The sequence below is a fragment of the Linepithema humile genome, chromosome 4 (assembly GCF_040581485.1).
Source record: "Linepithema humile isolate Giens D197 chromosome 4, Lhum_UNIL_v1.0, whole genome shotgun sequence".
In the NCBI taxonomy this organism is placed as follows: domain Eukaryota; kingdom Metazoa; phylum Arthropoda; class Insecta; order Hymenoptera; family Formicidae; genus Linepithema; species Linepithema humile.
The window spans coordinates 25,200,493-25,223,387 of record NC_090131.1 but is presented as its reverse complement, the minus strand read 5'-3'; the positions used below and the strand labels follow the sequence as shown (position 1 = coordinate 25,223,387).

The following is a 22,895-nucleotide window of genomic DNA, read 5'->3' as shown; positions in this document are numbered from 1 at the left end:
GAATAATTGCCCAATTAATCATCGGCTCTCGAGAACAATGTAAGACGTACATCGGGAGCTCCTGGAACGATTTACAGATGGATTTTCGATACGATCTCTTCCGAGGCGTTTCCGATCGGAAGAAAACGCGTCGCATGAAATTTTTGTCTCCGACCTTCTTCGTTATTTATAGCGCACGTAACAAGCGCGCTCTATCTTCCGTTATCTTTTGCTCGACAATTTCTTGGACATTCAATTTATTTAACGTTAAATTATTTGAGCGAGATATAGTCAACAAGCCTGCATTGCTTGTCGATTGAATATAACTTGTCATTCCCGTTCTTTCTATTGTTTTTTTCGATGACACCTTCGTAAAAACAATGAAGATGTATGTTTGTCTACGTGTGACAGAAACAATTCCTGTTCTATCATAGATAACCACAGGTGGACGATTGAAATAATCAGTAGGCACACGTGTTTCATGCAAACGTTTCAACGATAAGCGCGCGATCGTTGATTTTGTTTAATGTTTGTTCGGGATTATTGAATTTTTTAAAGATGGAAATGATTTGAGAAAAAACGATATCATCCGTATAGAATATTTTTCAAAGAATTCAATAATGCATAAGGAGACATGATTTTGATTATGCGTCAGCGTGAATCAACGTTATCCTCTTAAGATGAAGATTTTTATGCAAACCCATTCGGGGGGAATACGATATAGGAGCGCATGGAGTGGAAAATATACAAGTACTTAAAATGTGATACAGGACGGCAGTTAATATATTAAGATTCATATTTCTGGCGCGCCCGAAGGCGAGTTTTAGCTTAGCTGCGGCTTTGCCAACCAGATATTGAAAATCAATTCGTGTATTGGATAATACATTGGCGAGTGTGTATAACGAGATGCTTGAATTATGCGGCCGTATATTCACACCTACACCGTCATGGCACAGCGATCGTTCTCCCGGTGACGAGAATATAACAGAAATACACGTTTCAATTTCACGTTTAGCGGCGGGAGAATTTCTCGTAGCCTAATCTGCCGCGTCGCTCGCACGATAAACAGGTGTACGTGAAATTGGATTTCGATTTTCGTATTGGTTAGCGAATAATAATAAATCGCACGGTAATCGCATGGAGGTGCAGAAAACAACTTCGCTGGCAGTTTAAAACAATATTCGATAATATCTTGTGTATATATATATATATATATATATATACTCGTTTCGCAACTTTTACTTTAATAAATCAAATAGATAACAAAGTAAGACATTGCGATATATTAATTAATAAAAGTCAGAAAAGTGCAAATTATGTTTGCAATAAATTTTTGACAGAAATCGAACTTGCGTCGAGAAGTGTTGATTGAATTTTGAATATTATTAGACGCAAAATGATCCTATTAATTTTGTAGAATCGGTTCAGGACGGTGAGAGATATCAGCGAATAGCCTGTCGATATGCGCGAACTTGCCAACAAGAACTCCGGGAAATTGATTCCGGTTTAACAGTGAGGCCAACAAGTGCGATCATTGACGAACGAGAATTACCAATAATCTGACGAGCCCTTAATTAATGCATATGAGATAATGAGCAGCATGCAAGAACGTCCAGAACACATAATCTTAATTTTGATAGTAAATTTTACAAATTTAAAATCAATTCGTACAGAATAAATTTTAAAACCATAAATTTTTTAAAATAAATATTGTATTAAATTTAGAAAAACTATTTTTTACTGTTATTTTTCTGACACACATTGAAGAGAATAATGATATTTTATGATTTTATTTCGGCTTAAAAATTTGATAGAAGTCAATACTTTAATATTTTAATAAAAAAATAATTAATTTTATAAAAAAAAATATATCAATACATATCGAAACAATACATCTGTAAAAGCAAATATAAACGTGAGCTGGAGATTTACAGAACCAAGTTTAAAACAATAATTGATTTTACCAAAAAAAATATATCAATACAAATCGAAACAACACGCATCTGTAAAAGCAAATATAAACGTGAACTGCAGAAGATTTGCAGAAAAAGATAAGTTGAGAAAAATTTTATAATGATTTATTTAACTTTGAAAGGACCGATCTTGCTACTTGAGAATACAGTCACTTTAGTTTTTATTTCGTCTCTGAAGAAATCATCCGTTTGACGCTGAAACAGCTTCTTAGTAGCTTTATTTTTCACAGCAACACTTGCCAAGTACCACTTTACTCGCGTAAAAGGAGTTGCAAAGGAGTTGAAAAATTAGGGTCGAGGAACATCTCTTCCTAGCTAACGCGATATATTCCGACCAGAATAAACGTGTATGTCAGTGTATGTCAGTGACACTGACGAATGTATTCTTGTACTGTTGAAGGAGCTTTACAAAAGACATAAAGTCAATTTTTACTTTTCTTTACAAATACACGTATGTGAAAGGGTACATATCAAATAAAAATTAAAGAAATTTCGTAAAGAATTAACTTAAATCTTTTCAAAAATTTTATATACATGCATACGCGTTTTAATCAAATAAGAAATATCTCAATGCATGGAACATAGAAAAAAATTTTATTAGTATATCTTGAAAATAACGTTTTTATCAAATTTTTATAATTTTACAAAAAATGCAATTACTTACGGATGTATGCGTTATATAATATCTATGTTTTAATTAAAACCAAAGCTTTTCATAAAAAATAAATAATTTATTTTTTAGATAATTAACCCGAGATAATTAAGTATAGTATATTTTTATTGGCTTTTCAAATTCTATTAGTGAAATGTCAGGTACAAAATTAATTCTACGTCATGCTGAAATTTTGTAAAAGGATACTTTATACATAGAAAATGCATTTCTGTGCGATTTCACCGGTAACCATTTCGTATGCGTACGAATAACATCCGCACAAAGACCAATTAGTGGCGGAAAATAGTCGTATAGTTCGTCAGGATAATATCATTTCAACGTGACTATCACACGGTTTTCCGGGAATCACGCAGCTGTCACGAGTGGTAGTGAACTAAAACCGAGATTCATGCAGAAGTACTTGTTATCGAAGGCGGAAACAAACTCGCGTCGACGCTCGTTTGTAGCTGTTTGTGCGCCGAATGGAAACCGTGACTGTAAAGAGCGCAGAGAGAGATAAGCAAACGAGAAAAAAGCTCTATTAAGTCGCTAACAAATGAGCAGATTCTCGTCCACGATGATAATGGAACTTTATATGAAACCCGACTTCTGATAAGTTCCACGGAAATAATTATCATAGAAGGTACAAAAGATTCTGAGAAGTGTGAATATCTCGTGATAACGCGCGGGCGCTATTAATGAGAAACGGCAAAACTGCAACTTGCAACCGGCAAAACTTGTTATAAATTTGTACGCGCGCGATTTTTCGGACAGGCGGAAAGAGCCATCAACTTTAACAGGCTTTAAAAACTCGATTTTCACATAAGATTAATAGGGCTTGAAATAATATTCAATGGCTGCACTTAGCGCTGGACGCAGCGTTAAATTAGGGACCTAAATATTGCATTGCGTTTAAAGGCTCTCGAAAACTCACCGGAGGCGCGAGAGAAGTGGGCGGGAAAGTTAATCCGATCTTGTGAAAAATGTACGACCTCATAGTCCAGCGGAAAACAATTTCACGGTGCAATATGCATTATGTAAAATGCGCGCCGTAAAGAGTTATCCCTATTTGAATTACGGCTTAAATTCCCTTAACAACACGGCCGACTCTTAACGCGGAAACGGGGAGTGCGAAAGAGGCGACGTAAATAAATATACCGCGGCATCGCGACGGCGTCGACGAGCGTCGAGGGTAAAGAGGAAGTAATTTTGTTCGGCCGTTAAAATGAAGTTTACTCTCGACGCGCTTTGCCCTGTTCGCACAATTAACCGCACCTCTTAAAAACCGCCCCGGTCGCATTTTGGGGTGGGAAAAGGGACTCACCTATATTCCCCGTTCGTTCGTTCGTCAGCGAAATATCCGTTGGAAAGTAATTACAACGGGCAGCAGATTACGGGACATCGTACCGCGGCATCGTGCCGACCGGCGCAGCACGATAAACCTGACCTCGTGCTGATTTTATCGTCGGCCTTAGCAATACGGTTTCGACAAAGCGTCAGGCCCGACGAATCCTTTTAGATTCCGACCGCGTCACATCGTAATATCGCGAGGGCGCTTTCCGTGGAAACCGTAGAGACGATTCTCGATGGTATCACTTATGCAGCCTTGATAATTCAGATTAATGTAGGTCGCGTCTGCATTAGCAAAGCGCATTGCCGGATCAGTGTTCATAAGTTTGAATAGATAACCGAGTTTTTTTTTTCAAAATGCCAATATATATCACAATACATTACAATACGATTGTTTCGAAAAAGAAAAGAATCGTTCACTGTAAATAAGTTTTTGTTCAGAACGTTAGAAGAAAAAAAATCGGTTCTAAATCCTTCGAAGAATTCCTGACTGATGGCGCGATCGCGACGTCTCTGTTACGAGTCGTGTATTCCAGTTGGGATGGACAGTTCGATGAATCACTTGTAGCGACGCGCGACAATGAAATAAACTACTGTGGGGTGACAAATGTTGAGAAAGAGAAGCGGTTTAACACTTTCCATCCGATACGGTGCGACCGGATGCAAACTGAGTGCGAGTTTCCGCAATGAGCAGGGAAAGAGCGTCGATCAAGCCCGAGGGATGGCACGAGAGACACGTCGTAAATCTCGGACACCCGATAACACGCTCGTCGCAGTATTTTACGCATTTCTTCGGGTTTGGGCGATATATACGAGCGAACTTCTCTATTTATTCGCCAAGGTCACCTAACTTTGGCCCTCAAATGGCCACCGATGCTCCGATAATAAAAGATATTGATCGCACGCGTTTTTCTTCCGAGACAAATGACTCTCTCTTTTTTTTTTTTTTAACGCGAATTATAAAATTAATCCACATAACAGACTTTTTTTTTACAAAATTATATTTTTGGATGTAATATATTATACATACAATTTTGAAAATAATAGAGAGCATTTTTATTTTCGTATTTATAATTAATGAAGATTTAATAATCTAACGATACGGTTGTCGCTCTAAATTGATATTTTTAAATATTTACTGTAATATCAATATTACACTGACGATGGTTAAGCAAATAAAAATAGCGAGGTTTTTCTCTTTTTCTCTCTCTCTCTCTCTCTTGCATATTTTTAAAGGGTTATAAGGGTTTAAAAGGCTGTCTCAAGTCTTTTCAACCGAACTTCGAATGAATCTTTCAGCTCAAAGCTTTTCGCGGCTGCGAGGATTGCCGGTGTAGTAGTAAATAGAGCGAAAGTTCCGATTCCAATGTGAGGAATGAAAGGGCAGAAATCGTAAATTTAAATCTGGGGTCTTACAATACACAGCGCGCGCGTGCATTTCTGCTATTTTGAACGATTAATCGCCGTGGCGCGAAATTCCAACTTTCGTCCCACGACTCTCGCGTGCCGCGTAATTTGTTTCCCGACGCGGAATTAATGAGTTCGCGGGTTTCCGTATCAAAGACGTTGACGACCAAGGAACGTCTTAAATCTCGACGACGCCAACGCGTTTAAGAGTACTTCGAAACGAAATTATGCATTTCTGATTTTACCGTATTCAGCACACCGTGGCATCTGTCGTATTCGGTAGTCTATTCGTAGCGGTAATCTCGGCAGCTGAATCATAGCGAAACAGCGAAGTTCTACCTCCGGCAAACGGTTTATTCAACTATGTTGTCAAGGATTCGCGTTCTATTCGGATTCACAAATTTAACGAACTGAACGCGAGTTTAAGACGTTCCCGTCCTCGCGCGAAATTAGATTTTGGAATACCGACTACCATGAACAGATAGCACACGAATAGGAACTAAAATTTGGAGTAGCTTAGATCTAGCGAACATCTATGAATTCAACTATTTGGAGCTAATTTTACTTTAAAATCGATAAGAAGTAATAGCTCTCTCTCTTTTTTTTCCGCGACACTTTGTATTAATAATACATTTTGTCGCGTTTGTTTTTAAACATTCAAGAATTAAAGTATTCCATATTTATTCATATCTCGAAATCAATATGAAATATGTTCTATACAATTTGGATGCCATACAATTCTGGGAATAAAATAAATAACGTTTCGCTGCCACGGCCAAAACGCAATACGATTTCCTGTCATGTGGAAAACTGGTCTCCGAATGCACCCTTTCTTTTCGTTTTGCTGAATTCTTTTAGACCTTTTGTCTGTCCAGAAAGGTCACGTAGCCCGACGAGGATACTCGTCGCGCTCCTTTGTGGGAGTTTATATATCGTCGTCCGAGAGAGAATTGATCTTTTATTTTGGATCGTGCTGGGAGAAGAACGTACATTATACGTGTCCCCAAAGAAAAAAAAAATGAGAAACATACGATGAGAGAGGCATGTTCTCGGCAAAGTGGTTCACGGAGGAAAACAGTGATGCCGAAATTGATATTTATGGGTATCTCATTCAGAAGTACGTGCGGCGGATCCCTTTTAATCGACAGCGGAAAAATCTCGGAATGAAACATTCGCACTCGACCTAAAATACATCGTAATAATGGAGAAGCTCCTTCGCGTGATTTTTCTCGTGAGAAAGACGTGGAAAAGTGTAGGAGGAATCAAAGAACAAATATTTTCGGACCCAATCTCGAAATAATCTTTATACGGCACGACGGATACGAACGTTGCACGGGAAACTTTAATCTTTCACTATGTACACGTTCGATTCGATAAAAACTAACGTGGAAAAATATGTTGTTTCGTTAAAATATATATTAAGCGAAAATGTTGATAAATATGAAAAACACAGTTATTCATGAGCCATTTTTCGGTTGCGTTACATTTTTCATTTTAATATGCTCTGGAATTAATTATAAAATCACCGAATATTTTTCGACAACACCATCAACAGATCAAAAGCCGGGAAAGTCAAAGATTAAAATGCATAATTAATAGTAAACATCTGCATAAATTCATCGATCGGTCTTGTCAGATATGAGATACAGACGACATAAACTAGTAATTAACAGATAGGCCTGTATATGTTGCGGCATACACACAATGCCTGTGCAATATACCGCGTGGCGTCTAATAACGTACAGTAATATCGTTCTAGGATCTCTAATATCGTCCCATCGAAGACGCCCGCGCAATCGTCGGCGAACAACGTGATTACCGTTAAAGCGCAAATTATCAGAGCAATCATCAGAGTAATAAGCCAGCAAGCATAACCGTTCATATCGGCGCACGTAATACGGATGCGCGGTACCAACTCTCTCTCCATCAACGTCAACAGTATGATCGTATTAATTGACCACCTGGCAATCACATGTTACACTGTCAAACTGTCTCCTTTGATTCATCAAAACGATAAGCCGCAGCTAATTTCGATGATGGTTATTGACACGTGTCTAATCTGTCGGGAGCGAGGTGCGTTCTTGAAAGGAAAAGGTGAGAGTGTGTCCAAGCGTCATTTTATAGACCGCGGCTAATTATTTTCGTATTAATGTGAAGAGATTCTTTTTAGAAATGTTCTTTCAAGAAACATCTCTTAATCTTTCTTACTTTTTGCACGTGTAAAAACGTAATGAAAGCAAAATAAGTAAATATAAATGTTAGAAAATGTTGTGTGCAGCAATTCATCACGTTTGAAGCAAAAAACGTCCAATTCATTAGTCTCGCGACATCGGTAAACTTTTATGACCTCGGAGATTTCGCGAAAACTGACGCCAATTACTGGGAAAACTGGCCGTCGCGCGTGCTGCGGTCTGTGAATATGCCGTATATATGATGGAAAAATGCAATTTCGGTATCTCTAATTTTGTCGCTTTGCTGTAACGTCGTAAATTGTCGAAACCACCAATCGCTGCCGGGGGGGGGAGGGGGGGGGGAGGTCACACACACCCATTCGCGTACGCTTTTGCGACGCGATGATTGCAGAGACATACCGGTGCGCGACTGCGACGTACATGCTGATTGAGCAATCGTTTGTTATCAGCAGCACATCGATATTCAACGGCCAACGACGCAATAAAATATTTTTCCCGTGCATATGCATGCGATGCCGCTGCTATATCCGGAAAATCGATGGCGCATCGGCGGATTTTCTGCCGCGTCGCATCTGATGAAATACGGGCCGCCTTAGGAAGCACAACCGTGAATTCCGGCGGAGTCACGCAACGCACGGAGTGATGGAAAAACAAATCGGAACAGGCGAAATCGAATGTACATATTAATCAAACGGCGAGTGAAGTGCATTTCACGCCCGGAAGAATATCCATGGAGAATTCTGTTCAAGGATTCTCGAGAGCTACATTTTTTTGTCGTCTTGAATTATGGCACCGAGAAGATCGCGAGGGGGAACACACGACGCTTGTGTTCACAACGTTGAACGATATATCACATTAGAGACTTGACGTGTCAATGACCGTGTAAAGTATTGCTTGAGAATGCGAGATGCGAGAAACATGTGTGTGTGTGTGTGTGTGTGAAGGAATCTTGGAAAACATGAAATGATGATAAACTGCATTTGTTTTACAAGCGTTTCAACTTTTTCCGGATACCGGAACCGCTGCCACCGTACGCATTCATAAATTACGATCAAGACGATAGAGAGTCCATTGAATTATTCGAGTAAACACATGTAAGATAACATTCGCTGTAAGTAGGTTTATCTAATGAGAAGAAAGTGAATTGGAGAAAATTGAAGACAGCGGACGTTTCACTATCCGACTATCAGCTGATTTATGTTCGATGAGAAAAAGAGAGAGAGAGAGAGAAGGAGAAAGACGACGCTCGCACACGTGTCGAAATGTATGAAGTACGAAAAACGGTTATAACGTGGCCCAACGGAATCGATCGTTTCTAACAGCAACATTTGAAGGTGCGAAAGCAATTTCGCATAAAACTAACGAGAAACGGTTTCATTTTTTTTCATACGTTTGATACGTTTTTTCTCTCTCCTTTTTGCCGTTCATTAAATCTTGATCGAACGGCACGTGGCCGTTACGGCCATTTTATTATTTTCATCGCACGTGTGAACCGCACTAACTTTTCTTGGTCGAACTTTAAACTGCAGCTGGTGCAACACCGCCAGCCACTACGTCTGCTGTCTTTAAACACGCGCCGGCAATAAGTACTGTAGCGGATTTATTCGCGAACTGTTGTACATACACAGCTCGGGGCTGTGAGCTCGTTTATCACGAGGTGCAAATATCGAAAATGCGCAATCTGCACAAGTTACGAGCTGCGCGTTTTACCGAAACAAGCGCGACAATTAATAAACACGAACCATGTACCATTTTTCGGTGTCGACAGCAGAAATGATCTCAGAACGCACAAAGGTGATGGGCTATTAATTAAAATAATTTTCCATCTCGTAGATCAAATAAAATGGCAATTTACTTTCAATCAGTGGAAAGTTTAATCTCGCCTCTTTTTTTCGCCGACTGTTTTAATATCAAAATTTCGCTACGATTTTATTAACCTTGGCGGCAAAATGAAAGATACGATAGATTACGAAACGCTTTCACCGCGCGAATCATATTTTCGTAAATTCAAATTAATTGATAGCCGTCCCCGAAACGTTTCGAAGAAAACGCAAGTATCCCACGTTTCTGCGAGTCCTCGTGCTACGAGCAAACTATCAAATACAGGTGGTTCCCAAGACGAGAATCGATCGTTGACCCAAACCGGTCTCTCGAACGAAAGTCACGGGAGAAAGGAAATAAACGACGATCGGGATATTGTATGTCACAAAACACACGTCAGCACTGTGTATATAACGTGAGGACTTTCAAACGGCGGAACTATTCGCACGGTAGAAAACGATGCGACCCACTGACGAGATGCTAATCGGAAGAAAGTTATCGGCACGTTTCTACGAATGATTACATGGTTTATTAATTACGTGATTATCGAATACGGTGATTATCGAAAAAATTTAAAAAGCGCAATTTATCGCGCAAACCGCGTTCGCGAGGAGGATTTAAAAAACTCGCACATTAATTTTCTAATAAATTCTCTGAATTTTTTTCCACTAGCTCATTTATTATTATTTAATACTTTTTTTTGCATTATTTTCCTTAAAAAAGTTCACATTTTTGAAAATACGATTTTATCAATAAATGTACTTAATTAAAATCTTTTAATAAATTACTCAGTAATAGATTAACTGGCAGGAACCAATTATTCTCGCATTTAATCGTAATATTTTTTTTTCGGAAGCGCTTCTTCGTAACGTTAATACGTTTCGTCCATTGTGAGTCCATTCACGCTCTTACTGTATTACATTGAGAGGGTATATGTATGTAGATAGAGGTAGCATTCACACACACACACACACCATTAGAACCTTTTATGCGTGAGATGCTGCAAAGATACATTTCACTAACCTGACCGTGCTATATCAAGAAAACGTGATCTGCTTATATGCATCATTTTAAAGACGAAACGAGATGTCGACATTGTGCGGAAAATCCTTAGAGAACTTTATTACGAGGGAACATCAAAGAGTAAAGGAACTTTTTAAAGGATCTGATTTCTTAAATGTCTCTTTACTTTTTGACTTATTCTCATAATAACATTATTTTTGTGCAGAGTAAAAATTCTATCCAATTTTAAATATTTATCAGAATATCTATTGTCTAAAAACGATATAATTATATAATGCTGTAAAAAATATCAAACACAGGCAAAAATTTGTATCGAGAAGTCAATCCTGTGATCTACATTCCGAGAAAAATAAATATTATGAAGTATATTTTATAGCGTATACAAAAGAGTTAAATGGACCAACGTGTATATTTTTGTATAAAAATCTTATATTTTTTATTGTTGTTTTTTTTATAGTTTTTTTGAAGTGTTTTTGTTTACATTGTGAAATATTTTAGTTTTTTGACTAACCAATACATGTCCATTAAATTGAAACATATGTAAAACAGCAATCTCCAACATAGATAAATGAAAATATTTTGCAGGAATTTTAATTCTGCCGCATCAGCGTATGCAAACCTATTTTACATATAATTTTTTTCGGGAACAATCGGAACAATTTATTTTCAACGTTCATATCGTGATGGGAAAAAAAATTAGTTATTCTTTGCATGATCAAACTTGTGCTAACTCGGCGTCGAATAATTGGAAATTCTATCTCGAGTCTGATCTAAGACAAAGCGTCAAGAAGTCACAGCAGTTGGTGCAAATTGAAGCAATTAGTTGCGAATCAAGCATGGTCGAGTGGAAAATTGGAGCGAAAGAGATCGAGTATTGATCCAGTTCGACTTATCGAAGTGGAAGCTCCGTCCATGATTGAATTGGAATTTTCAACTGCGTCAAACTGCTTACCGTCGCTTACTACTCTGCTTACTTTAAATTCATAAGTACTTGCGCAATAATTTGCATCGGCGTAATTATTCCACGAGCCGAATTTTGAATCAGATGTACCGCAAGTACTGTAAAGTAAAAAGTACACAGCTCTTATGTGTATTATAATATATAATATAAACTGCGTGAGTATAGAATATAAAGTGGCTACGCTTGCACGCTGCATTGCATATCTAATGAATCGATAAGCGTCGTTCCACTTTCGAAAGTTCACCGGGGGACCCTCCGAGTGTGCGACGCATTACATAAATTATTACGAATGCGCGAAACCGGCGCCGATTGATTCCAAGGGTAACGTCGCGCCCGCACTTGAAATATGACGAAACACCGCGATTACGATTTATTTGTTTTCGATTCATGCATTATGCATTTAACCGCGAAATCTGCATAAATATCGATTACCGCTCGCGCGCGCACATATGCACGCGCGTGCACACACGACACATGTAGTCCGCATTAATAGTCAGCCGCGGTCACCGCGAATACGTTTGCGGTTCGCGTTCTGTGTCGAATTGTCAGGGCGGATAAGTAATACTCGAGCTTTATCAACGAGACAAGAGCATACGTTGCGAGTGGTCGTCTCGCCGTCAAACCGGATAAATCCCGCGATAAACGCGGCGGCGGTCGCAATTACAAGCGATGTATCAGCCCGCCGTGGGAAATTATCGCAGCGCCGGCCGCCGTAAAAAAGAATCTAGACTAAAGTAACTTTATTGCGGAGCGATAGTCTGCGTTTACGCGAAGATAGAGCTACGCCCCGCGACGAGGAACAGCGTTCGCGAGGAATACTAAAAACTGTAATCACCTTCTTTCTCTTCCTTCGTGCGAAATGACAAGTTAATGCGACCGTTACACGCTGCAATTTTTTTGCCACAATTTTACTGCAAGTTTGTGTCAAATACATATGCATGAAGACGTTTAAATCTCACTCTGTGCCCTCGAAAATCCAGAAGACATCTGGAAGACGAGAGAAGACGTCTCGCCTACTAAGACGTCTCCACGGCGTCTTTTAGACGTTTCTTTAGCCGCCTCTTGTGCTGCCTGCGCTTTTTCCGGCCAACCTTATCTTGAACATGTTTTGTCGTAGAAATTGTCGTAGACGCTGTCGCAATGTAGCCCGCAACTGTCATGTACTCGCGTGTGATGCGGAAACCGATAATTTAGTCGAGCTAATGTCGCCCCACTCGCCTGCTCCTCCCCGCTTCGCATAAGTCGCGTCGCGCCGATAAACCGCGCGTTCTCACCACGGTCTCTCTTTGTCTTTTCGCAGAGCAACTTGACAGACGGGGAAGAAGATCTGCCTGAGGACGCTTTCTCGCTGCTGTCGGTGCTCCTAGTTGGTTCGCTAAACTTTCCATTTGATCGATCGCGAGAAGTCGCCCCTCGAAGACTGCCTCTCCCGAGAGTGCCTGCTCTCGGAGGCTCCGATCCGATCTCGTCCAATCAAATCGCAATAGTTTTTATCTTCTCTCCCTTTTCTCTTCTATTTCTCTTTTGTTTCTTGGCACCCTACCGCTCTTATCTTCCATATCGTTTTCCCTTACTTTCCCCCTCGCATCCTCTCACCGCCTAATATAACTGATAGAATCGCATAAATTCTGATTAGACACGAGCCCTGAAGACAAGTATTATAATTTCTGTTCCACGCTCGTTATGAGCTGTCACTATGTGTCTTATTTCTTATCTTATCGACGTGCCTTCGGAACATGAATCGATATAGTCACCAGAAATGCAGACATTTCGGCTGTGCGAAGATCTTTTCATTTAAGATTCAGCAGACGAAGAATCGAAAGTCTCGACTCCTAAATTTAAAAAAAATTATTATGTGTTGTAATCGATTAATAACTTATTAGTCACATTTCAATTTAAATGCTGATCTATTTGTATTATTCAGAATTTAATTCTGTGAAGGCGAAATGTGTCAGACGAAACGATATGATATTCTGCTTAAAAAATTGCAGTGCGTGCAGAAATGCTTCCTGAAATTTTTTGGGACAGACAGCAGGATTTTTCTTAGTCAAGTCTGAATTACTGTATATAGAATGCTCATGTTATCGAGAAAATACAGGTTCGCGAAAATAAAGCTTTGCGCAGCAAATTACATACTCTGCTGAATCTAGTCTTTTAAAGGGGATAGACGCACGAGCTGGAACGGATTTGCCGTATCCTCGTTTATTCTATTCACCTAAATTCAGTCTATCTTTTTAGCATTCACACTCGCGATTTAATTACCTATATTGCACTGAATATTAAAAATTATTACCAGAACGAAATGAAGACCAGTTCCGAATTTTTCCTAATCAAGCACTGGGATCACTTTATTCGAAAGAAAAATCGGAGTTCCCGAAGTTCAGCACGTAAAAAGTATCGACGATCGCACGATGAAATATCTTAATTTTCAAAATTCCTCGAAAGATGCTATGTCTATTGTGAACGGCAGCATCCGTACATCCGCGCCATGTCAGCATGACGTCCGCGGTTTTCGTCGATCCGTTCTGCGGATCCGATTCGGTGAATAGCGGTGAGTAATATTTCATCGGTGACATCGGTGCGGATTTCTTAAGGTACGGTAGCTTCGAGGGGCGATGTGTTGAATAGCAGCGTGTGTCCCGGCGATTCTCCTACGAGCCTCTGCGATATCCGCAGGATTTCTCCTCGTGATCCTCATATTCTTCTCCGTCGCCGGCAACGTTTTGGTCTGCGTGGCAATTTACACTGACCGCGGGCTACGGAGGATCGGCAACCTCTTCCTGGCCTCCCTGGCCGTCGCCGACCTCTTCGTCGGTGGGCTGGTGATGACCTTTGCCGGGGTCAACGATCTCCTCGGCTACTGGATCTTCGGATTGTGGTTCTGCGACATCTGGATCGCTTTCGATGTTATGTGCAGCACTGCCTCTATTCTGAATCTATGCGCCATATCGCTCGACCGTTACATACACATCAAGGATCCCCTCAGGTGAGATCGATTCCAAAGGATAATTCGTAAATGAAAAAAGAAAGTCAATTTCATTAAAAAGTTTTTTTAATGAAAGTGCGAAAGACATAAAAAAAATTAAATAAAACTCATTAAACTGTTTTCTGCTTCCTATAAAATCCTCTGTAAAGAAAATTTAATTTAATTCAAGACGACCACATACGTATAGCTTTTTAGTAAGAATGAAGAAAATTAAATATAGAAAGGATTATATTGTTCTTTCAGATACGGCCGTTGGGTGACCAGAAGAGTTGCTATTGGCGGCATCGCCGTTGTGTGGCTCCTAGCGGGGCTCATATCCTTCGTACCGATCAGTCTAGATCTTCACAGGAATGACGATCAACCTAAGTACAATGACGGAGTGGAGGTACGAGAATTCGTTCACGTCAATTGAATCGATTAATATCAATATCCCGGCAACATCGAGTGGTCTACTTAAATATGTAAAACGCGCGACGGAGTGATTTTCGTCCTGCTCTCAATTTCCCGAAGCAAACTATCGGTTTTAATTATCGGATAATCCTTTCCATTCGAATTTTATGAAATATATGCATTTTGCCTACAATATCTGGGGCGTGCATGTAATATTAAAAAATCTGCAATTATAAATATTAACCAGCTGCGATATATCGGCTGTGTGAAATTAAATTCGCGCCGCCGAGCTCCGCGGCGGCGGCACGCGAATCGCCGCAGATTGTTGCTTTGCTGAATATCAGAGGGATTAAAAATAAATGACATTTCTCCCATTTCACCCCGTCGCGCCGTGTGCGGTTTGCGCAATCCTCGCGTCCGTTAATTAAACCTCGTCTTTTACCCTTACAGGAGCACCCTACGTGTGCCCTAGACATTACACCCACTTACGCGGTGGTGTCCTCTTGCATATCTTTCTATGTGCCCTGCATCGTGATGCTGGGTATTTATTGCAGGTAAGACCGCCCATCCGGGCGCCTCGCGCGGCGCCTTCATAGCTACTCGCGAGTCATTAATTTAACTTTTTACTTCCGTATTTGCCGTAATCTTTATAAGCGATGCGGCTTGCACGCTGTTTCGCGAAACATCATCCGCCTCCGTGGTTTCGAGCGAGCTTCTTGGAAAACCAAAATAGTGCGTCGTTCTCGGAAAAGCACACCTACGCTAAGGTAAATTGTGTGCGCCATAATAAACATAAATATATCGTAAAATTTCTTGGTGGAACATCGTTGTCGTGAGTGTTAATAAAATAAATTTCCAAGAAGTTCAAAACATTTTCCAGGGAGTTTTATCAATTTATCATTATTACACTTTGTTATTTATTTAAAAGCTTACATAAAGATACAGTATATTGTTTATTTCATCGTCAAAAAAATAGCATTTTAAAGTGCGCCGATTATAATTGATAAAAGAAGCTTTTTTTTCACTGATTGAAGAACGTTTTTTTTTTTCCAGGCTCTATTGCTACGCGCAGAAACATGTAAAGAGTATCCGTGCGGTGACGAAGCTGCCGGACACCTCTATGGCCAAGAGTTTTCGTTCAAAGAGCAGTCGCTGCAAGCCGCCGAAGCCGCAGACGAAGACGAAGCCGACCAGTCCTTACCACGTGTCCGACCACAAGGCCGCGATCACCGTCGGCGTAATTATGGGCGTATTCCTGATATGCTGGGTGCCCTTCTTCTGCGTCAATATTGTCGCAGCCTTCTGCAAGACCTGTATATCTCTCCGAGCATTTCAGGTATACGATTACTCTTTACACTCTGAGATCGCTCATTTTATTTCAACTATTAGGGATGCACAAATTTCCATCGTTTATGGTATAGATTATTCGTTTCAAAAATAGAGATATTCTTTTATCGCGATATTCATCTTTTGCCTGGCAAAAGGCAAAAGGTAGTAGTTAATACCGGATAATATTTTGACTAAAAATACTCATCATTTATGAGATATTATTAAAGAAAATTGCTTTAAAAATGGTGGAAGCTTTTGGGAAACATTCTTAATACAATTTTCAAAATTAAAAACTAACATTTTCTTAAGGAATTTTTTTCATATTAAATTCGTAAGATTTAAATATCTGGAACAATGAAATCTCAATATTTAAATGTCGCGCGGTTAAGAGTCGTTTCTTCTTTTCGAGCAGGTTCTCACGTGGCTCGGCTACAGTAACTCGGCCTTCAACCCGATAATCTACAGCATCTTCAACACCGAATTCCGGGAGGCGTTCAAGAGAATCCTCACGAAGGGAGCGCGCGCGCGGGGCAATCAACCGTCGACCAGCGAGTGCGGTGAGTTCCGCTCCGTTGTGGTGCAGAAGCGCAACGGCTCCATGGTCGAGTGCAACATCAGCCCGAGATCGAGCGCGGACAGCTGCCAGGTCGGCGTAATGGCTCAACGGCATCGCGACACCATCGTCAGCGCCATATAAATGTCAACGAGCGTCTTCAACTCTCTCGATCATCTTAAATGATTTTCTCTCTTGGATCTCACTCGCCGCTTGCCTCCAGAGTCGTCGTTTCACCCTTATTATTCTTAATGAGGAATTTGCGAAACAGAATCTAGAGACACATTGACATCGTCTTATAGGAAGTGACATGATGTGCAAATTTGAATATGCTGTATCCAAAATAATTTTTACCGTATTGATTTCGTGTCGAAAAAAAAAACTTTCGATTATAAAACAGTTTTATTTCGATATTTAAAATGAACAAATCACTGTTTGTTACTTTGTTTCGAAGTTGCAGAGAAAAATCTATAGTAATCGATGAGAAATTGCACTTCCAATGGGACGATTGCGCGGTTATCGTTTCGTACGAAACTTGCATCAATGTACATAAAACCTACATACGACGTCGCTTGTATCAACAAGCGAGCAGAGTTTATTCTTGCGTGCTAAACTTTAGTATTTGCCTCCACGAAGGATCGAAGCACCGAAGCGCCCGGCTGCTCGAAGGAAGACTTGCAACTGCAGTTACGACGGCACCGCCTCGCTAGCTCGTGTAATATAAATGTAAAACTGAGGACGCTGATAATACTCAATCATATTACTGAATCTTTCCTCCATCAAAACGTAGTGCGCGGTAGTTGACGCGGCTACACGTAATATCAATGTTCTAGTTAGCTATCATTGACACTCGGCCAGTGGGTAACGTTGCTCGTGTCTCTTCGACGTGTCGGATTCTAGAGAAACAATATAATAAATGCTCGAGCAATAAAAACTAAGATATTACCGGATATTACAGACCTCGTGTCCTTATCTTCAGAACAATCGTCGTAATCCTTGCGATTTGAAGCGATTAACTGATGAAAAATGAGCGATGCGAGAGTTTGTTCAAAGTTTGCGATTTTTGTTGTAAAGTGCATGAGAATTTTTTTCATCACGAAAGAGCAGCGGGAGGCTGTGGTGTATGCGCGACGGGTCGCGAAGACATCAGTCACCATAATTTAAGACAATCACCAAAACTTACTTCGAAACATATCCAGAAGACATAATCCACCGAAATTTGTAGTGGTTTTCTTTCCATTCATTTATTTATTACTCAAACGGTACGACGACAGGCATAGAGTGGGATTTGTCGATTAATAAAGGAATCCGAGTGTAGCGCTTAGGATACTAATCTTGTCAAGCAATCATAATTCTCTAATGGAGCAATGTCGATAGCCGATGTTAAAAGCTGGATGTTACTCGAGATACCGATACGTTTCTAAATAGTAACGTCTGTCGAAACGTCATAAACAAAAAAAAAAAAAAAAAAGAAAATACTTTATAGCAATAGGTCAGCGCGACGGCGCGCGAGACACGCCGTGAACTACAGAATTCATTTTCCATCTTGTAAATAGCCATTTAATTATTTTTCTATTTGACGGGGCGCGAAAGGGATGCACGGAGAGATGCTCGCGGGGGCGCGGAGATCTCGACTTATGGGCGCGCTCATCGGGTAAACTAGCGGAATCGAGCACCCGTCGAATCTAAACTCAATTCTGCATTACATATCCAAGCGGAAGGAAGTAGTCACGAGCCAGTTTGGCATTCGTGAGGATCCGTCGAGCTTCCTTGGTACATCTATATCTACGATACAAAGCGCATTGCGATCCGGTATGAGAGAAAGAGAACGAGAAAGAGAGAAAACTACCGGCGTACACGAATGCATATTGTTGCTGTGGAAACGAAATGGCTGAAGGAACGACGTAGAGCTCTCTAGCCGGCACGACACGTGCGCAATGTTGATGTATACTACTGATATATTCGAATGACCGTTCTCTGTAAATACATTAGACTAAGACTTCGACAAGAGTATTCGATCTGTGGCTTTTTTTATTGATTCCTTCTCTAGCTCACATCCTGCATGGGAAGCGAAATGTGAAAAGAAATTATGAAGATTAAGCTTATCGTAAAACGATAAATCCGACGAATGATTCTTCTGCAAGATTTCAAATATTTGTTTATTATAACTCAAAATATTATACTTTATGCGTAACTGAAGCGTTCAACTTCTATGATTTGACTTTTTCTGATTGCTCTGAGGCTTCTACGTACAGAAAACGATGCAAAAGCTGCTTTTATTGTCGATATAATTAATACACAAGGATATCCAGGCAAATTCTAACTACAAGAATATAGAAATATCTAAATATTTATTGACTTCTAATTTTCTTGAACAATATTACATTATTATTTTCGATATGCCTTTCTTTCGCTCTACCGCTGTTGAAGAATTCAGGCGTAGTGTCCGTCCACATGCGATTCTCCTTTGGGACATTCAAGAAATCGAGCAGACCGCTGCTCAGTCTCGGTGCAATTGGATATAATATTAAGGCAGCTATTCTACTACTCTCCAGAGCAAGCGAGATCACGGCTTTGAGTTCGTTGATCGAATCCGCGTCATCGACTCGCTTCCTCAGCTGCCAAGGTTCGTGATACGCCACCATTTTATTCGCGGAATGGACCATACTCATCACCGCGTCCACAACGTGATGCAAATTGTACTCGTCGTAACTCTCGCCCGCTTTTTTGCCCACAGACTCTAAAGCTTCCCTGATTTCGTCGGCTGCCTGTGACCGCAACACGTTCCAGTATTTCGCCGGATCGGGAAACTCTTTGGATGGATTGATCGCTTTACCCGCGCAGCGACTGACCAGATTGCCCAACGAGTCCGCCAATTCCGAGTTCAATGTGTTGACAATTTTTGTCGAACTATAATCTGGAATGCAAAAGATTGTGTAAGCTTAGGAAAGAGATGATACAAATTTTACAAATATGTAAGAGTATTTGTCTTACTTGCATCATTCTGCGGCACTGCTTCTCGCAAAATAAAGTATCGCAATCCCTCTTCCGAATAATCGTTCGCCGCTTTAAAAGGCGATATTACGTTTCCCTTCGACTTCGACATCTTCTGATGATCAACGGTCCAATGAGCATGACACAGTAATGTCTTTGGAGGTTCAAGTCCCGCGGCTATTAAAAACGCTGGCCAATAGACGCCGTGGAATTTCAGGATATCTTTTCCAATTATCTGTATCGATATTTCTTTTCTTTAACATGTCTGTTTTCTTTTAGGTATTATCTAAGAATTCCGATGCTTACTTGAACAATGGGCGGCCAAAATTCTTTGAATGATTCATTTGGATATCCTAAGACCGTCAAGTAATTTACTAGAGCATCCATCCACACATATATGGAGTGAGATTCATCGCGCGGGCAAGGCAGAGCCCACGGCACCTTATTTCTAATTCTAGTAACGCTCAAATCTTGTAAACACGTGCCTTCCTCTATCCACTCGGACAACGTTTTGTGATACAACGCCGGTCTCACTGTGTTTTCTACAAAAGATCCAGAGTTCATGATTTGCAGCGATTAAAGAAGAAGAGACTAAAGATTCCACGCTTCTTATACCATCTTTGAGCCAATACTTGAGATCATCCTGAAATGCGCTAAGCCGGAATTTGTAATTTTCCTCCTCCGTCCATTCCGCCGTGTTCCCTGATTCAGCGGAAACTTTAATTACTTTACCGATTGAATCTTTCTGCTCCACCAACTCCGTGTCAGACAAGAATGCCTCGTCCGATACGCAATACCATCCCGAATACTTTCCCAAGTAGATGTGTCCTCTTTCTTCTAACCGGTTCTGAAAACATTAAATTACCTAACATGAATCAGGATGTTAGAAACGTATACGTGTAGAGATTGAGATAAAGTTATTTCTATGAACCCAAAAGTGATGCACTGCATCACAATGTTGCTTTTCTGTGGTTCTAATGAAACGCGAGTAATCCACTTCAAACCTATCACACATTTCCCGGAATTGCTGTGAAATTTTATCGCAGTATTCGAGATTCGGCAGGCCCGCCGTGGTCGCGGCAGTTTTGATTTTGTTGCCGTGTTCGTCAGTGCCAGTGGTCAAAAATGTTTTGTGACCCAACATAGTGTTATATCGAGCAACAGCATCGGCCAGAACCGCACTGTACAAATGTCCGATATGAGGACCTAATGTATAAAACATTTGTAACTACTATAATTGGATGATAATTAATGAGAGAAGTTATTAATTTGAAGAATATTTTGCGTACCGGCGTTTACGTAAAAAATAGGCGTAGTAATATACATATTTTGAGATAGATCTTTTACATATTGCCTCTTTATTGTTTGACTCCATGATGACCGTACGTTTTTTAACAGGAATGGAAATATTGACGATTTTGAGGACTGATACTTTGGAGTTATGTGTTTAACTGAAATTTAAATTAACAGTTATTATTTTATGTGGATAATTAAAGTTTATCAAAACATTTAAGAAGAGGAAAAACATATATTTTGCCTTACAAAAAAACTGTTTTTTTTAAAAATAAATATAAAGTAAACTTTATAATATCAATATAATTAACATACTTCAATATTATGTTCCCTTTAGATATGATTATTTAAAACAATATGTTAAATAAAAATAGTATTTGTGAATTTATAGAAAAAACAAGATACAGGTATTTAATCTCACAAATATTTATTTTTCTATTTTTATATACATATCACTAAAATATAATGAATATATTCAAGAACAATGAATATATTACAACAGTTTTTAATTTTTCTTCAAGATTCTAGAGATATTGTTTCTAACTGAGCTATAAGATCCATGTGTTTAAATTCATTAGGTTTCTGAGTGAATGTTTCAAGCAATTGCAATCTTTGTTTGTTATCATTGCAGTAATACAACTGTAATTCATTAGCTAGACATTGTGCTTCATGTACTTGTAACAATTTTGTGTCAAATTCTCCGCGCATGAGTACAACATTTTTATCATCTTTCAATTCGGTGTAATGTATCATAGTTAAACACTCAGGCGCGTTCTCTTTATGCGTCTGATACCACAAAAGAGGTGTCATGTGTACTTCTGATCCATAGAATTGACACATTATAAATTCATAACCTTGCTCTCTCGGTAATGGCAAGAGGAAGGTAGAATATTGTTTGCCGCGTGTAAACATTTTATCATACTGCTCAGGCGTCATAGTTCCACAGATGCAGTCCTTCTGCTTGTGATACTCGGTCCATATTTCTATGATTTCTTCCTTTGACTTATCTTTTATCAAATCAATTTTCATTACGCTATCTAATCGCTGTTCTTTTGCCTGCGCACTGGATTCCAAACCTGGCTTTGCCTCAGTTTGACAGAACTTAGCAGCTTTCTCACGTTTCTCTTTAACAGTAATGTTCAATACCTTTATCACACAATAATCCGACTCTTAGAACTAATGTTTTTAATATGCATCGCTGACAATTTGTAATCATAAAATTTGCAAAAACTCTACACTATCAATATCTAGATAAAACTATATTTCCATCAAAATAAAAAGGCATAATGTATAATAATCATAAGGAAGGGGAATATAAATGATCCTTTCAAATAATCAAAATAATTAATATTGCAGGAATGTGCAACTTTACAAACTTGAAGGTTATATACCTTTCTTCTCGCGAACTTTCGTCTCCTGCTGCTCAACGCGTTGCAAAAACTCATCCGGACTAGTTTGCTGCAGCTTCGCGATTTTCTGTGCGTACTTATCATAATAAGGATTTTTCTCCAGCTCCTGCAAAACCTTTTCGAGTCTCGCCCGGCTCGTCATGATAGACCTCTCAACGCTTGTCCTCGTAGCTATCCGAATATCCTTCAGCTGTCCATGTAATCTTACACGTGCTGCGTTTCGCAGTAAGACACTTGCCATTGGCTGTCAATTGATATCAAACAAAAATAGGAGTAATCTCTCTGGAGCACAAGTTCATCAAAGCTTTATGTATAAAAAACGTAGTCTGCCATCGTCTTGAATTGCGATTGACGTCAGCAGACGAAACCAGATGTCACCGGCGGCGCTTTAAATCTCTTCGCTAAAACTTGTGCACACTTTCCGATCACTTGCAGTGCTGTACAGCGCTGTAGCGGTGTTGCTGGCATTGTTATTCGCTGGACGAGCCTCAGTCGAATGTTTATGTGATGGACAGCCGCGCTGGGCACGTTCAAACAATAGCTTATAAAGATACGAATAAGTAGCACGAGGTTCCGGTACGCC

At 39.8% G+C, this 22,895-nt stretch overlaps 3 protein-coding genes across 9 annotated transcripts in view; 1 reads left to right on the top strand and 2 right to left on the bottom strand.

Moving 5' to 3' along the window:
* Positions 1-18,629, top strand: part of Dop1R1 (Dopamine 1-like receptor 1) — a 129,311-nt gene extending 110,682 nt beyond the window's left edge. For 4 of the 7 annotated variants that reach the window (XM_067354440.1, XM_067354439.1, XM_067354441.1 and 1 more), the window contains 6 exons: positions 12,659-12,724; positions 14,035-14,344; positions 14,588-14,729; positions 15,185-15,288; positions 15,788-16,070; positions 16,476-18,629. In XM_067354440.1, the coding sequence (XP_067210541.1) occupies positions 14,184-14,344; positions 14,588-14,729; positions 15,185-15,288; positions 15,788-16,070; positions 16,476-16,760 (975 nt within the window). In that variant the 5' untranslated portion in view covers positions 12,659-12,724; positions 14,035-14,183 and the 3' untranslated portion in view covers positions 16,761-18,629. Of the gene's footprint in view, positions 1-12,658; positions 12,729-14,034; positions 14,345-14,587; positions 14,730-15,184; positions 15,289-15,787; positions 16,071-16,475 lie in introns of all 7 variants that reach the window. The other 3 variants (XM_012367372.2, XM_012367369.2, XM_067354437.1) reach the window with 1 other exon arrangement.
* A 319-nt stretch (positions 18,630-18,948) lies between these two features.
* On the bottom strand, positions 18,949-20,957 carry MetRS-m (Methionyl-tRNA synthetase, mitochondrial). Its single transcript, XM_067354434.1, has 5 exons — positions 20,542-20,957; positions 20,226-20,457; positions 19,917-20,152; positions 19,611-19,845; positions 18,949-19,533 (listed from the first exon to the last, which is right to left on the bottom strand). Exons 1-5 carry the CDS (start codon positions 20,830-20,832, stop codon positions 18,968-18,970), a joined length of 1,560 nt encoding a protein of 519 aa, XP_067210535.1. The 5' UTR covers positions 20,833-20,957; the 3' UTR covers positions 18,949-18,967.
* A 356-nt stretch (positions 20,958-21,313) lies between these two features.
* On the bottom strand, positions 21,314-22,836 carry LOC105672449 (ATP synthase mitochondrial F1 complex assembly factor 1). Its single transcript, XM_012367385.2, has 2 exons — positions 22,295-22,836; positions 21,314-22,027 (listed from the first exon to the last, which is right to left on the bottom strand). The coding sequence occupies exons 1-2, from the start codon at positions 22,551-22,553 to the stop codon at positions 21,420-21,422; spliced, it is 867 nt and encodes a 288-aa protein (XP_012222808.2). The 5' UTR covers positions 22,554-22,836; the 3' UTR covers positions 21,314-21,419.
* Positions 22,837-22,895: the final 59 nt, after the last annotated feature.

Bases quoted from the DNA above. Each gene is read 5' to 3' on its own strand.
- MetRS-m (XM_067354434.1), bottom strand. From the start codon at position 20,832: ATGTTTTATACATTAGGTCCTCATATCGGACATTTGTACAGTGCGGTT. The intron at 20,458-20,541 runs GTTCATAGAAAT...TAATGTTTTCAG, and splicing joins ATGCAGTGCATCACTTTTGG to AACCGGTTAGAAGAAAGAGG. The intron at 20,153-20,225 runs GTATAAGAAGCG...GATCTTTTGTAG, and splicing joins CAAGTATTGGCTCAAAGATG to AAAACACAGTGAGACCGGCG.
- LOC105672449 (XM_012367385.2), bottom strand. From the start codon at position 22,553: ATGGCAAGTGTCTTACTGCGAAACGCAGCACGTGTAAGATTACATGGA. The intron at 22,028-22,294 runs GTATATAACCTT...TTACTGTTAAAG, and splicing joins GAAAGTTCGCGAGAAGAAAG to AGAAACGTGAGAAAGCTGCT.